Below are 14,897 nucleotides of genomic sequence, written 5' to 3'. Positions count from 1 at the left end.
AAAATATAGGACAGAGGAAGAGAGAGGAAGCAGAAAGATGGGTTACATGAAACAGAGAGCGAAGAGGATGAAAGAATGAAAGAACGTTGGAGGCGAGCAGAGGAACCTGGATGAACAGCTGCATACACGCTATTTATTTAACCACTGGAACATTTCCTGGTGATAAGTCAAGTGGAAATGATAAGCTTCATTGCACAGTGAAATCCACCTTTCCATCTTTCCTCCAGCTCCCCTCTCCAGCCATCCTTCTATTTGACCAAGGGACTTATTTCTACTGGATCAAATAAAAGAAAAGAAAACATTGAGGGCAGAAAGTGTTCACAAAAATCTGTGAACACATTTATGTGGACAAAAAGCAAGTCCCCATAACATAACTCAAATCCTTAAATTTGAATGTTTAACGGTTAGGTTTAGGTTAGGGTTCATGTTTATATTAGGGTAAGGGTTATGACTAGACAAATTGTTACTATGGTCAATGTTAAAGTAGGTCTCCAGGAAATGAATGTAAGCCAAGGTAATGGTAAATGGTTTTACATTTATATAGCACTTTTCTAGTCTTGATGGCACTCAAAGCGCTTTACAGTACAGTTTTACATTCACCCATTCACACACACATTCATACAGTGCAGTGTTCATTTCGTTGACGAAAACGATGACTAAATCTGTTTTAACTTTCGTTGACGAGACGAAATGTGACGAAAATGTTGGTGGTTGACTAAGTCACAATAATTTATTTAAACATCATCGTATCACGCCGTCATGAAGTATATCAGGAGCGGGCGAGTGAGTGTGTGTGTCTGTGTGTGTGTGTGGGTGCGCCCCAGATAGTGCAACGGTCCCGAGGCTCCGCCCCCCGCCCTGCTCACTCGCTCAGAGACACAAGATCTGAGCTCGTCCATGTGAAGCTGCTTCTTAACTATGGAAACAGTGAAAACACAGAGTTTCTCTGGTCTCAGCTGATCAGAGATCAGCGCTGCAGCTTCTTGATCAGAGCAGAAGCTGCAGGTGGTTTGTACCGAGCTTCAGTTTCTGTGTCCGCCTCCAGTATGACCTGCTCTCACTTTTTGTTTTCACATTTAGAACTAAATATATATTTTTAAGCTATTAGGCTGCAGCTATATGTTTTTTTTTATTTCAAAATAGGGTACTTCTTATTCAAATAGCCCTACAAAGTTCTGTGTTTAATTTATTTCAAAGTAGGCTGACAGTTGCCTGTGTATTTTCTTCTCTTCATAAGTGTTCTGTGTTTTCATTTGTTGTAACAGGTACAAATAGCAATAAAATGTTTTCTTTAATGTCGTTCTATAATTTCTTAAATGCAACAAACTATAGTTTAGTATAGTATAACTTTATTTTAAACTTTATTAACTTTCTTATCAAATATGTTTTGCGGCTCCAGACAAATTTTATTTGGGGGAAGAGGGGGCAAAATTTCTCTTTTGAAAGTAAAGGTTGCCGACCCCTGATATAGACCTTTGCTGGTAGGGATATCTAATGGACAACCTAAGTACTGCAAGCTAGACTATTATGCATCTTTAGACACAACACAGGGTCCCTGGGCCTGAGAAGGGGAGACAAGGAGTTGAATGTGGCTATTAAATGTGACTAAAACTAGACTAAAATGTAATTAGTTTTCGTCGACTAAAATGTAATTAGTTTTCGTCGACTAAAACTAGACTAAAACTAAGAAGGATAAAAATGACTAAATGTGACTAAAACTAATATGTATCAAAGACTAAGACTAAAGCAAAAATAGCTGCCAAAATTAACACTGATACAGTGCATCTAATCGCAGCACTTTGTTATTCTATGGGGGCCATTCGGGGTTCAGCATCTTGCCCAAGGTTACTTCGGCATGCAGATGGGTCAGACCGGGGATCGAACCGCCGACCTTTAGGTTGGAGGACGACTACTCTACCCCTCAGCCACAGCCGCCCCTCTGAACTCGTGGAGACATGTATGCATGTGTGCGGGCCTCTCCTGGCAACTCTCCTGGTCATGTCAGCCGCTGCTCATACCTGGGAAGGAGACAGACAGGAGGCTTAAACCCCCTGAAAAGCCTCTAAACACTGGCTTCTTTATGAGACCATGAAAAACAGCTGCTGTTGTTTTTTAGCTGCTTCCTTCTCCCATCATCATGAGCAAGTGGAAAAATGGGATCATGTAAATTCCAGTCAAGTGTTTGAAGCCTGTACTGCATCGGAGCGTGAGGGAGAGGTAGAACAGGGGATGCTGACAAGTCTTGGATTTATGGGGCTGGAATGAATAAAATTGTCTCTTTTGCTCTGGAATGTAATGTTAAGATATCTTAGTGAGACAGCCAGTAAATGTGCGTTTTCATATAAGAAGGAGAAAGAGATTGAGACTTGACCAAGCTGGTATCTAACAGGGTCAGGTTAGAAGAGGAGAGAAGAGTTGACAGGTTGATTTACGAGACGTTACCATGGCTGCATGGTAACGTCTCGTAGGGTAGGTGGCAATAGATCTTGCCCCGGGGCGATGATGAAGCCTGGCTTCAGCAAAGACCCCTGCCAACAGTGAATAAATTAACTTTTTAAATGAGTTTAACATAGTAAAGGAGTCTCACTTTAGCACAGAAAAAGACAACATTTTGTCACTAGATCGCTGAACATAACAAATCTAAGATATTTATTTCCCATTCACAAACACACAGAACCCTTCAGAGAGCAAAGAAACTTATATGTCCTTTTCTGTGTATCTCTGTCATGAGGCCTTGTTTTTTTTCCTCTAACAGTGAAGTTGTTTTAGTTACATGTTTTATTTTTCTGTTTCATTGTCCCCATAGTTCTTTATTATTCAGCCCCTAATACACAGGATCGGCACTTTTGTAATCTTATATCTTGATCAGAAACTGCCTTTACAAAATTTTACGAAATCCATCAGTGTTCATTTAAGTTTTGTTTCTTGTCTTCACCCTTTCATGCCCCATCTTTTTTTAAATGATTTGTCTTCCTTTCTTTCTGTCTCCAAAGCTGAGCTGAACATAGAGCTATCGCGCCCCCTGAAAATCAATCCTACCCTGGCGAAGCTGGAGCAGGCCAAAGCCTACCTGAAAAAAGTACTGCCAAACCATGTGTGGGATACCTCCAGTCATCAACAGTCTGCTTCCTCCACACCTCATTCCTCTCCTACGAGGATGCTGCCCAGACTCGTTCTCTCTCAATCAGACCCTCACCATCAGGCCTCAGTGCTGGGTAAAACCACCAACATCAGGAGCCTGGCGTTGACCTTCCATAAGGTCTCTATCCAAACTGCCCAGATTGTTATTGTCATGGAGACAGAGTCTCATCCAAAGAGGCCCAGCGTGACAGTGTCAGTGTCAGCCATGACAGGAAGTCTGAACATCAAGTCAGGGCCTCGGGATGAAGGTGAGTACAAGACAGACTGACGTGCTTATGTGGATTACAGGTGCAAAACCATAAAATGTTATGTTCCGGATTTTGCTCAGGTGAATTGTAATCAACTGAACACCCCGAAGCAAGCATCAAACTTAAAGTAGTTCTTCAAACCCTCTTAGACCCTTTATTCACGTAATTGAATTGTTAATTATTAGTGATAGATTATACCAGACAATGAAACATTTTACGCTGTCTGACCTCTCATCAGTCATTGGTTCAATTCAAATCATATCTAACTCTTAGTTGCGTAGCCTCTGATGATTGCTAAAACATTTCATTTGTTCCTTTCACCAACTCCCTAGTCGTACATCAGAGCTCAGTAAATGACCCATATTGTATCACTTCAAAATAACAAGGATCTGGACTCCCGTACTTTCTCTAATGCGAAAAGCAAAAAACATCAAACCAGTGATGTAATTCATCGTATTCTGCTTTATTTCAAGATATTGCCACTTGTTTCAGGGAAATTCTTGTAACAGGTGGAGCTGCAATGGAAACAACAGCAATGACTTCACCCTATTTGGCAGATTTTATCATATTTTAAAGAAACCACATAGACTCTGTAGTACACAGCACCAAATGCACACACTTTCTGTTGTGGTGTGTCATTTTGTCTCGTGTCCTAGCTCACCGTGTGTGTTAACAGGAACTAGGCCAGGCCCTTTGAAAATAAAGTACAGTTATACAAAGCTCCAAATATCCAATAAAATTGTAGTGAAGAACAAATTGTTCTGTTTCTTTTCATTATGTTGTGCAACCAAACAAACATATGATTTGGATAAGCTCTAAAGTGCTGTACCCAGTGTACCCAATTCGTTATATATTTATGATTAAAAATAATTTTGTTATAATGTGTTCCCTCAGGAATGTGTTTAATCAAGCAGCAGGTTGTGTTCTGATCATATGGATTTTCTGTAAATGGTAAAGTTTTTCAATGTTTATTGATCAGTATCTCATTGTATAGCACTAAGTTAAACATTCCAATTTCCAAACTTGTTTGTTGAAGATTTGATTTCTCAGCCTTTTTGGACAATTTGGCATTGTCATTCACTCATACTGTGAAATGTTGTGAATAAATAACAGCTTGATTTGCAGTATTGCTGTTTTGTAGCAAAGTAGTCAACTGCCAAGAACAAGGTTTGCCAGTAAACTGTAAAGAGAGATGTTTGTGTTAGTCTTGGATCATGGGTTGCTGTGAGACTGTGTGTTTATTTGATTGCTTGGATTTGGTGTGTATCAGGGTTAGATATTTTCATCCACAAATGTATGAGTGTGAGTGAGATGTTTGTTTTCGTGTTAGGACCAAACCCTGCCTTCATCAACACTGATTCTAATCCGGAAGGCATCGCGGTGTTTCCATGAGGACAATCAGATCTGCTTATACTAATATAAATGAAAATGCTTCTAATGTCTCTGCACCACTGGGTGTGACTCAACGTGCTGTAAGATGATCAGGGATTTGGTTAGTTTTTTCCGATTTGTTTATTCTTTGGCACATCCTCAGAATTGGACATTTGATAGAAACACAAGGGTAAAAGATAGCCAGGAGCTGGTGTGCTGCATACAGTAGATGACAAGGAACAGGTTTACTCATAATTTAGCAGGTAGATTGTTTTTTTTACCTCAGTGCTGCTGAGCAACACATTATGTGTGTTGGTAGTGCGAAGTGACAAGGACAGATTTGGAACTGGGCTCTCTAAGCACCAGCATCTGTTTAGCAGATGTTGTCAAATAGGGTTACTTAAAATTAAATGATTTTCAAAAATGTTAATTAAACCTCAAACAATTTGCACTTTGTTTACGGGATTTCCGCATAACTGCACTGTGATACATACTCAGCCCTCCTGCCCTGCTCTGCCCTGGTTTTCAATAGCTTCTCAGCTTTTATCCTTATTTCACAGTTTTGAAACTGTGTTTGCAATGCAATGGAAGAAGATATTAAAGCAAGTCCCCTTCGTTTCCATTAGAATTTACTCAACTATTTATAGTTAGAGCTGTATCCTTAGATACACTTTACAACAGGTTTGTTATCAGTTGTTCTTTGATGCCTTTCTGGTAAACACATTGAGTAGAGATCAGTGTGCACTGTGCAGTGACTCAATGGATATGGTTTTCCCGCCTTTTCAAGCTCCTTGAAAAAGACAGTCTCAGACACAAACAACAATGGTGGAATCAAGACCAGTACATAATTTCTCCTTGGTTTTGCTACAAACTTATGGCTTAGAAAACACAAGATTTTGTATGTATGTTCTGAACATGACATTATAATAACCTCATAATACAAATACTGTCATCATGTGCAGTAAAAATGTCATTCAGCTCCTCGTATATCATATTTGAGTCAATAGACCTCATAGATCCATAGATCATTATAGAATCTGATATCTTAACACTTTGCCTCATCTCTGAGAGCATGGTCAAGTGTAATGTGGAATAACACCTGTATATGTGTCCAGCAGAGAGCTTCAAAGTTTACATAGAGGATCTTTTTTGACTAGGAAAAAAGTATTCAAAAATAAATGTCTTAAGTTTCCTGCTGAATAACATGTTTGTCTCACCCAGTTGTTTTTTCCCTCATTATAACTAAGACCAAAGTCTTATAGATCTCTGTCACAACACACATGGTTATTTTCCCAGAGGGCTTATTCACATAGTGTTTCCAGATTTGTTGACATCGAAAGGAGACAAACTGTCTCAAATTACACAGACTGATCATAGCTGACAATAGATGTATCTGCTGACTCTTAGCCTTATTTGAACCACCTCCACCACCGGGCGACCTCTCCAGCCCGCTCCATACCTCAGAAACGAATACTTTGGAATTCTAGGATGATAAAGGGTAGGATTCCTGTTCTGTAAGTTTGAGCATTTGAGCTGCAGAGTTGAGCAGAAAAAGGAGACTAAGGCTAAGAAAGATAATTCATTCATGAGTTGAAGAAGGTAGAAAAAAAGCAAAGGCAGAGAGGTAGAGAAATGAAGGAGAAATGGGCCGAGGGGGGGAAACAGAAGACCGGCAGATTACTCTGTGTGAGCACTAACAGGGTCTCTTCAGTAGATGTCTTTGCATTCACCCCGCCCCACCCTGTCTTCATTAACGCACATTCATAGCTGCAGTGGGGTGAAGACCTTGTCATCCCACCACCCCCACTCCTCATCCATTGAACATCTGGGGCTCTATACCTGGTCATGGCAGCTCCCCTCTGCCAGGGGACAAGATGGAGAGAGAGGGGATTAGGTTGACAGTGAGGTGTGTTACCAGATCCTGTGTTAATGAAAAGCAAGTGGAAGCCCCACATTCCTCACTCCGTGCACGACTCACCCCTCCCCAAGGTAGGGGGGCATTTATAGTTCAATGAAAGAAAGGTTGGGAGGTGGGCAAGTGAAAGAGAACAGATGTCTTAAGGTCCATGAAACAAGACCCTCCCTAATCTCTCAGCTCTCCGTCAGACTGCCCATAGAGTGCCCCCGATTTCCTATGAACATGTGCCGTGCACACATAGACACACACACACACACACACACACACACACACACACACACACACACACACCAGTAGCGCTGCTACTAATGTGCACTTTTTCATATGCATACAATAACACACACACACACACACACCTAAAGCTTTCCCCTTGGTCCTTTGCCTTTGTCAAACCCTTGCTTTTTCATGGTGATTTACTCCAGCACACTTGCAAAGGAAAACATATGTTCTTTGAATGAAGTGAAAACGACCTACTATTTATTCATGTCTCTTCTTTTTTTACAAGTTTTATTTTGTTTTCCCTGGCCCTGCTCATGTCTGTGTGTTTACTCTGCTGAAAGAAAGCCACTCTTTTCCAGTCATTATATTACTTCTGTTCTGATAGTCGGGGGGACACAGAGCTGAGTGAAGCCAAACTTAAAAGAAATTTATCTTTGGAAATACACCCTGCTGTGATTTGGCAACTAAACCTATCTGTAAATTGTTTTCACTGCATTACTAGTAGAAATATGTTACATAGAAGACATGACACATAAACATTTAATCTGAAGAAGTTTGAAATATTAACTTATAGTAATTTCTGATTATTTTGATTAACAATGAATCGGACAAATATAACCTTGATTAACTGATACATCGTTTGCTTAGTTAATCAAAAGTGATCCAAAATAGGTTCCCAGAACATGACAGAAAAACTGGGGAATACCTAAATTTTTTCAGTATTATCTTTATGAAGCTCAGATTTATTTCAGGATGTGGACTTTATTGATTTTGGTATTTAATACACTAGCAAATGTTTGAATGCTGCTCTCTCTACTTTCTCACAAAAGTATACTGCAGGTAATCTGGGAATACTCATATAAACAGAGTAAGGCACGGTCAACCAGGATTACAAAACTTGAATACATTTTAAAATGTGAAAGAAGATTACAAAATTGTTTAAGGTCACATGGTCTTATTGGTCTAATTATTTTCATAAATGTAGTGTTGACTATGGAAAAATTAACATAACTTTACCATATGTAATATGCTTACGCATTGCAGCTGTCATTGAAGACATATGTAACTCATCAACACTCATCGATTACTGTATTTGTAACAGCTTGGATGACACATATCTCCCTGCACTGTGTCATTTTGGCTGACAGCGTCCCCTGCTACAAAACCAGTTTCCTCTAGTGTCCTATAGTGGTCTTGTGGTGAGGGACAGTATATTACTTCTATTACTCTTACCATCCCAAACAGTCTTTGGGGGCCTCTGCTAGTTAAGTAATGACTCCTTTAGTTTTCGTCTAATTGATACCAGTTTGTCCCGGGGTATAAATCAAACAGGCAGTGGTCAGATAACGGCTGCCAGGGAGAAACCGACACGGTAAATCAGTCTTAGATCCTATCTAATCTTACCCAAGTGTTTGCCAGAGATGTATTTCACTTCAGGAAGATTTCCATCCACCCTTTTTCCACCACCCACTTTGTTCCAGGGGTGTCATAGGTTGTACATTAGCCTGCAGAGGGTGTGCTTTTGTGCACTGTTTTTGATCAAACTATGTTCTGAATTAAATTTCTTAGCAAACTCCTGCTATATCAGTGTGTGTTGATGTCATGGACATCAAAGAAAACTGTTAATGTACAAAATATATATCCATTCACCAGATATATCATGATCAATGGTTGACCTTATCGATCTAAATTTCGGGTTCAAACATGTCAAGTGTGCAGTGAACAGCAGAACAGAAAACTAGCAGATATTTGTTTGTTGAGTAACATAGAAGGGTTTTTAGGGTTTTTAATTGATGCCAGAAGAACTATCTCAATTTCACTATCTTTCTCTTCTCTCACACTATCTTTAACTTATTTTCTATCCCTCGATCATTCCCTCTCCCCGACTTTCTTGTTGGTTATTTTTTACACTTCATCTCTAGATATAATATTGACTTTACAATACACATTACACTGAACATAGACCAGGTAAAGAATATAAGATAAGGCTATAATATCCTCTCCAAGCAGTTTGATGTTGCTGCGAACACAATTGCTGATTATATTGAAAAGCTAAAGGTCCACTGGGCCATAGCAACCTTGTTGGACGTGGTCTCAAGAGGAAAATTGACTACAGATTCAACATGATACTTTGAAAGGTAGAAAAAGAACAGAGAAAGGAAAAGGAAGAAATACTTCAAAACAGATAGGTCACCTCCAAGGTCAATGTACAGCAGTGACCAGTTACTCCAAATGTGACCTATTGAATAAGGACCCCACGTTTGAAAGAGAAATGACCAGAGCTGGAGTTTGCCAGATCGCATGTGGGGGAAGCCACAATATATCTGGGAGAATGTCCTTTGGACAGATTTAATCAAACAAGAGCTTTTTAGTAACTGTTTTGACACAGAAGGAAAACTAAGGCTTTCAACGAAAAGAACACCATCCACTGTGAAACGTGGAGAAGTTGTGACTCAGCCTCAAATTATGGCTCCTCCAACAGGATAATAATCTAAAAGTTGCAACTAAAAGAACCCAAGAATAGATTAGAAAAAAACATTGGACCATTTATTCCTGACCTTGATCCTATCTTTTAATAAAAAGTTAAGAACTGCAAATGGGAAAAGGCACCCATCAAAGCTGAGAGACTAAAAGCAACTTACTCAACACAATCTTGGCCAGGTCTTAATGTACATATACCGCCTGCCCCTTCTTCCACTACTTTTCCAGTTCAGTTTTTTCCTCCACATTCCTTCCTTGCCTTCCTGCTTATAGAGGTACTTCAGAGCTCAGTGGTGTAATATCTCTGGTCTGTCTGCAGATACATCTTTGGAAGCAACTTTTAATAGCTGTAATATAGTCATTCGTGGCAAAAGCAGAGTAGGAGAGAGGATGGAGAAATGGGCCTGTGACTATTATTCAGCCTGGATGGAAGAATAGAGTTAGGGATGAAGAAAGCAAGGGATTCCCCTTGTTAAAACCACTCCCAGTTTGGGTGATATTTGGGAGTGCTAGCTCCTGTTGCTGGCTATATTGCCAGGATGCTGCAGTCAACTGGGATTTAAATGACGCGTGATGAGACAGGAGAGAATGCAATGTGTACATATTCAGGCATTTGGATGTACTTTTCTGTATGAACTGTACTTACACGTGCATCTGCAATCTAAATGAGCTTGTGGGGATTCTCATTTTAACAAGCCAGTTAGGGAGTTCCCCTGGGCTGTCAAATAAATCTTAGCCATGAAAATAAACCCAATGTCCACAGTGCAGTAAGTAACCTATAATTGCTCTCCCTGCACTGCGACACCAGAGGATGAGAAGCAGGTAAACTGTCAACTTGTACCAACATTGTCTTTCCTGGGAGATATGAGTCAAAATAACATACTTTTTCCCCCAAATAATTTATATAAGAGAAGAGCCCAGCCCCCCCCCCCCCCCCCATATTGTGTTCTTTGTCTTTTGTAGAAGTAGTTAGTTTGCCAAGCTTGAAAAGAGTCCTCTTCACACATCTTCCTCACCTAGAGCTCTATGTCTCTCATACCTTCTGCTTATGTCTCTCCTGGCCTCTATGTCTATGCATATCTGTGTCCTAATTTATTACCTCCTCCCTTCGTAAGACTGTCCACCACTCCCTCATATCTCGTAGTCTTTCCTCAAAAGACTGACGTACACAGCTCTCTATCTACAAGAAATCCTAAAGCAGTACTAAAATAAATACATGTTCTCTTTTGTGTGTAGGGCTCCTAAAGAAAAAGTCAGATATCCAAGGTTTACCATTAATTTAATGTGTTTTGAAAAAATGTATGTGTTTTTAGTGTACAAACAACCTTTGTCTATAATTGGTACTACTGTTCAAATAATAATAAAATCCCAAATTATTTTAACCATAACACCAAATCCTCTAGTGAGGGATTCAGACTTGACTGAAAATTTCTAAAATGGCATGTTTTAAGAGCTTCTTCTTAGAGCACTATTACTCATTCAGGGTTGAGGTTTCCAAATGGGCTGCTGCTGCTGTAGATTTAACTAACCAGTTCAACCCTCCCATGTCAACAACTGGTGAAAGAGGTTTCAGTCCAGTGATTTTTGGGACCACAAGGACAAGTTCAGATCAGCTTGTGATGACAGTTGCACATAACACATTAAATGGAGAGGACAGGAAATGTTTTAAACTTTCCTTATTAAATTGGGCTTTTCTGCTACTTTTGGTTCTTTCAGGTTGAGTGGGTATTCGGCTCCACTCTCTGGATTGCTTCAGGGATTTCTCACTGTCATGATACTAGCAACATTTGTCAGTTTACTAAATCACAGAAGCTCTGACTCTAATCTCGGCAGGTTCAGACCTGCTCAAGGAGACAGACTGGATGTATGTTGACTCATGTTGTTCATTGTGAGACTCATGGCTCCAGCTCCCCCCCCAGCCCCTTAATGCAAATTTAAAAGAGGAAAATCATGCTAAATGTTTACTTGAACAAATGAAAGGAAAAGTTTATGTAAACTGTTTCAACTTAGCAAATCGGTTTCACTAGCATCTGTGTATTGAACAGACTTAAATACATCAATTTCTGGCCAAGAGCACTAAGCTGCACTGCTCACTGCACTGGTTTCAACTTGGGTCGAGATCTGGGATTGTTACATGACAAAAAAAAAAAAAACATCATGTCCTGTTTTTCAAATCCTCGTCTGATTGTCACAAAAGGCGTCATTCTCCTCAGCAGTAGAAAAGTGTCCTGGACTCGCCAATAAATCTACAGCTAAGGACACTACCATCTTCTCTGTTTGACCGGTCGGTCAGTGGACCTAGTTTAATGTTCTTCTACCTTCTCTGATATTATATTGTTGAACTATTCGAGGAATGCTGACAAATAATATTTCTCAAATAGAATCTAGAGCATTACCACACTAAAGGTAGTAGTAGTTTTGATTTTGAGCATTTCTTTAAACCCTCTTTCTTCAGTTTCCAAGGTATCGTTATGAATTAGGAACCACTTACTTTATCCACAAATTATTTGGTACCTAGGTTATTAATGACAGAAAAAACAAATCTTTAAAATGTTTTGAACATATCAGTTACCTCATGTTTCCCTCTGTAGTTTTACCTTGTGCTCTGTAAGTCATTCATTTCTGCTACTTCTGTCTTCCTGGACGCAGTTCAGTCTTCCTCCGTGCTGCTGGAGCTGCAGGATTTGCTGGTGAGGACTGGGCTTAAGGGCCGAAGCCATCTCCTGCTGGGGCCATTCTCCTGCAGCACCTCCCTGGAGGCTAAGTGGTGTCGGCACAGCGGCAGCCCTGGACCTGAGGCCGGGCCCCCTAAACTGCTGCTGGACCTGAAGGGCAACCTGCTGCAGGTTTGGCTATTAAATCAACTCAGCATATAATTTATCAACCAACACGGCTACAGTTTTAGAGATCAGGGTCAGATCAGCACCTCTACAACAGGTTAGAATTGAATGTCTTGCTCAAAGACACTTACCCTGAGGGCTTGAGTGAAGCTCTGTTTAAAAGAACAGACTCCTACTTGAAGCAATGCCATTGCCCACTAAAATGTCACCTCAGCTGTGTGCCTCTGGTTTCCAAATTATTCCCTACAGTGTAGCTGACACCCACAGACACAGGTCATCACACTCTTAACACTCCGTTGCAATTTGCTGAAGCCTCTTCAGTTCTGCCATGGCTTCTGTCCTCTTTGCAGTTGACGTGATGACAGTAGAAATTGCATGCTGTAATTCCACTGTAGATTTGATTCACATCTGCTGGTTAAGGAATGGAATATTATAAGGCTATTTTGGGGGGTGTGGTGGGGGATATATCTTATGTGTGCCTTTTTCCTTTGAGAAGTTACATAATGTCCACTCTGGAAATGTGACTAACTGAACGCATTATTACTAATGTATTATTCCACATTACTTCTTCATGGGTAACCCCCTTCCCTATTTTGAATGTTTCCCTTAATGTTTTTATTGCATGCCTATTAACGGAAACATCACTCTCGACTCAACACTTAATACGTAATCATACATTTCCCTTTGCAAATATTGGCATGTTAATCTAGCGCTGTACAAAGCCACTGGAATTCCCTCCGATTCCTTATTCTCATGATTTCTTTCCAAAACCTTTAAAAAAATCCCCAGATTTTCCTGTTTTTAGAGTTTAGTCATAACCCACCCTTGTGAGGTGGGTTATGACTGCGGGGCAGGCAGGCAGCTCCATGTGTGAAGAGTTTTGACTCAGATATTCCTCATCCTCAGTCCAAACCCAAGACAAACCCGCTTTGATGGCGCATGGGAAGGGGAATGCCAGTAAGAAGGATGTAAGGTTATGTTAGGTAATATTAGTAAGGATGTGAAGGGTTGATCATGAGGGTAACCCTGACCACTTCTCTTCTTGCTTTGGAAAATAATATTTATTTTATGGATCAGCTATAGGAGTCTATGTCACTTAAGCTTTTTACTATATTTCTTTACTTCCCATACATTGCTCTCTTTTTTAATTCCAAAATCTTGCAGCCCTTTTTTCCTGTTTCTCTCATCCCACACTTTTTACTTGTTGTTGCAGCCCATCCATCTTACCTTCTCTTGTTCTGTCTCAGGTCTTTTGGGGACAAGAGCATCTCAATTGCCTGAATCTTGCAGAGGAGCACCTCCAGGCATACCTTCACCTTCAGAAAAAGGATTCAGCCAATTACTGCTCCAAGGGCAAGCTCTGCCACACACAGCCACCTCCTTCTCCTGGCTCTCCCTCTCCTCGGACAGAGCACAGCTCAGATGACTTGCGTACAGGGCTTTTTCACTACATTCAGGACTCAGGTGAATGTTTATACAGTGCATGTTGATTTCATGCAGAGAAGACATGTGCCTCATACTGTATCGTTGCCAGGCTGATATCGTCATATCTATTACTTTGAATGCTGTTTGAATTTATGCAAACTTTTAATTTCACAGAAGAGTCTATAGATGTTCAGCAGTAGTCCAAGCTCCCAAAGAGTTTATTACCTTTTATGGTTGTTTTATCAGCTGATATTCATATCAGTAATTACACATAGAAATTTAATTTTTAAAGACATCTATCTCAGTAAAATTATATTATTAGGACAAACATATTCCTGGTTGTTATATGACAAGGATTTCAGAATGGATGGATGAGTGGTTAGCATTGGTCCCTAAATCCTTACAAACTCAAAAGAGCAGAAAGTGAGATGTCACTCAAGACACACACAGACTTAAAGAGAGTGAGATCAAAGTCGTCTGTGGAAAGAAGTTTCATCAGACACGTCTGCCTGGTTCCACTCTGAGCAGCGTGCTGTTTATTCCCCCTCTTTGTGCTCTGTGTCTGCTGTCCCCTGCGTGCACACACACAGACACACACGAGAACATTGTACACAGAGGATCAAACTTCTCCTTGGCTGTGGACCAGCCGTCCACTCAGTCAGCTGTGGTTGAGTCTTTGTTTGTTGCACCGTTCCAGTGGGCTTTGATGCATTTACTATGCTGACTGAAGCAGGAGAATGTACAGTAGTGAGCTAGAGCATAGGGGACAATCTGTCTGCAACATGTTGTCAGCAGTCAGGGAGGACAGGCCCCTGAGTACAGAGAACAGTGAGTGACCCCTCAGAGGCCTGACATAGGGATAGATAGTCAGAGGAGTCGACGGATCTCTCGGTCTCTCACTTTCTCCAGTTTTAAGAAAACGCAAATGAAAACAAATCTTCAAGAAAGTAGGCAGCTGCCGGCTACACATAAAGGGTCAAATGTCCCCAGAAATGTGTTTTCTGCAAAGAGCGTCTCAGAGCTTGTATCCTCAGGGGCCAAACAAAGCAGCGGTTCTCTGCTTGACTGTTTTTTTCAAATAAACATTTTTCCAAAGGACTTGAATCACAAACACCACTCAGAAGTTTAGATCCACTTTTATCCAGCTGTTGCAGGTGCAAGGCATGGTTCAATCAATGGTTATTTAGTCAATAGCAAAAATGTTTACTTGGCAACTTTGTATATATACAGCTTCTTACGCATATAAACATTCTG

The 14,897-nt window shown here is 40.4% G+C and overlaps 1 protein-coding gene across 1 annotated transcript in view; it reads left to right on the top strand.

Moving 5' to 3' along the window:
- LOC133965264 (intermembrane lipid transfer protein VPS13B-like) overlaps positions 1-14,897 on the top strand; it is a 304,206-nt gene that overhangs the window by 228,557 nt on the left and 60,752 nt on the right. The window contains 3 exon segments of the mRNA XM_062399726.1: positions 2,994-3,389; positions 12,028-12,224; positions 13,466-13,682. Coding sequence (XP_062255710.1) covers positions 2,994-3,389; positions 12,028-12,224; positions 13,466-13,682 — 810 coding nt within the window.

This window comes from Platichthys flesus, chromosome 11 (genome assembly GCF_949316205.1).
Source record: "Platichthys flesus chromosome 11, fPlaFle2.1, whole genome shotgun sequence".
NCBI classification, from domain to species: Eukaryota; Metazoa; Chordata; class Actinopteri; order Pleuronectiformes; family Pleuronectidae; genus Platichthys; species Platichthys flesus.
The sequence above is the reverse complement of the archived record's forward strand: the minus strand, read 5'-3'. Positions and strand labels throughout refer to the sequence as shown.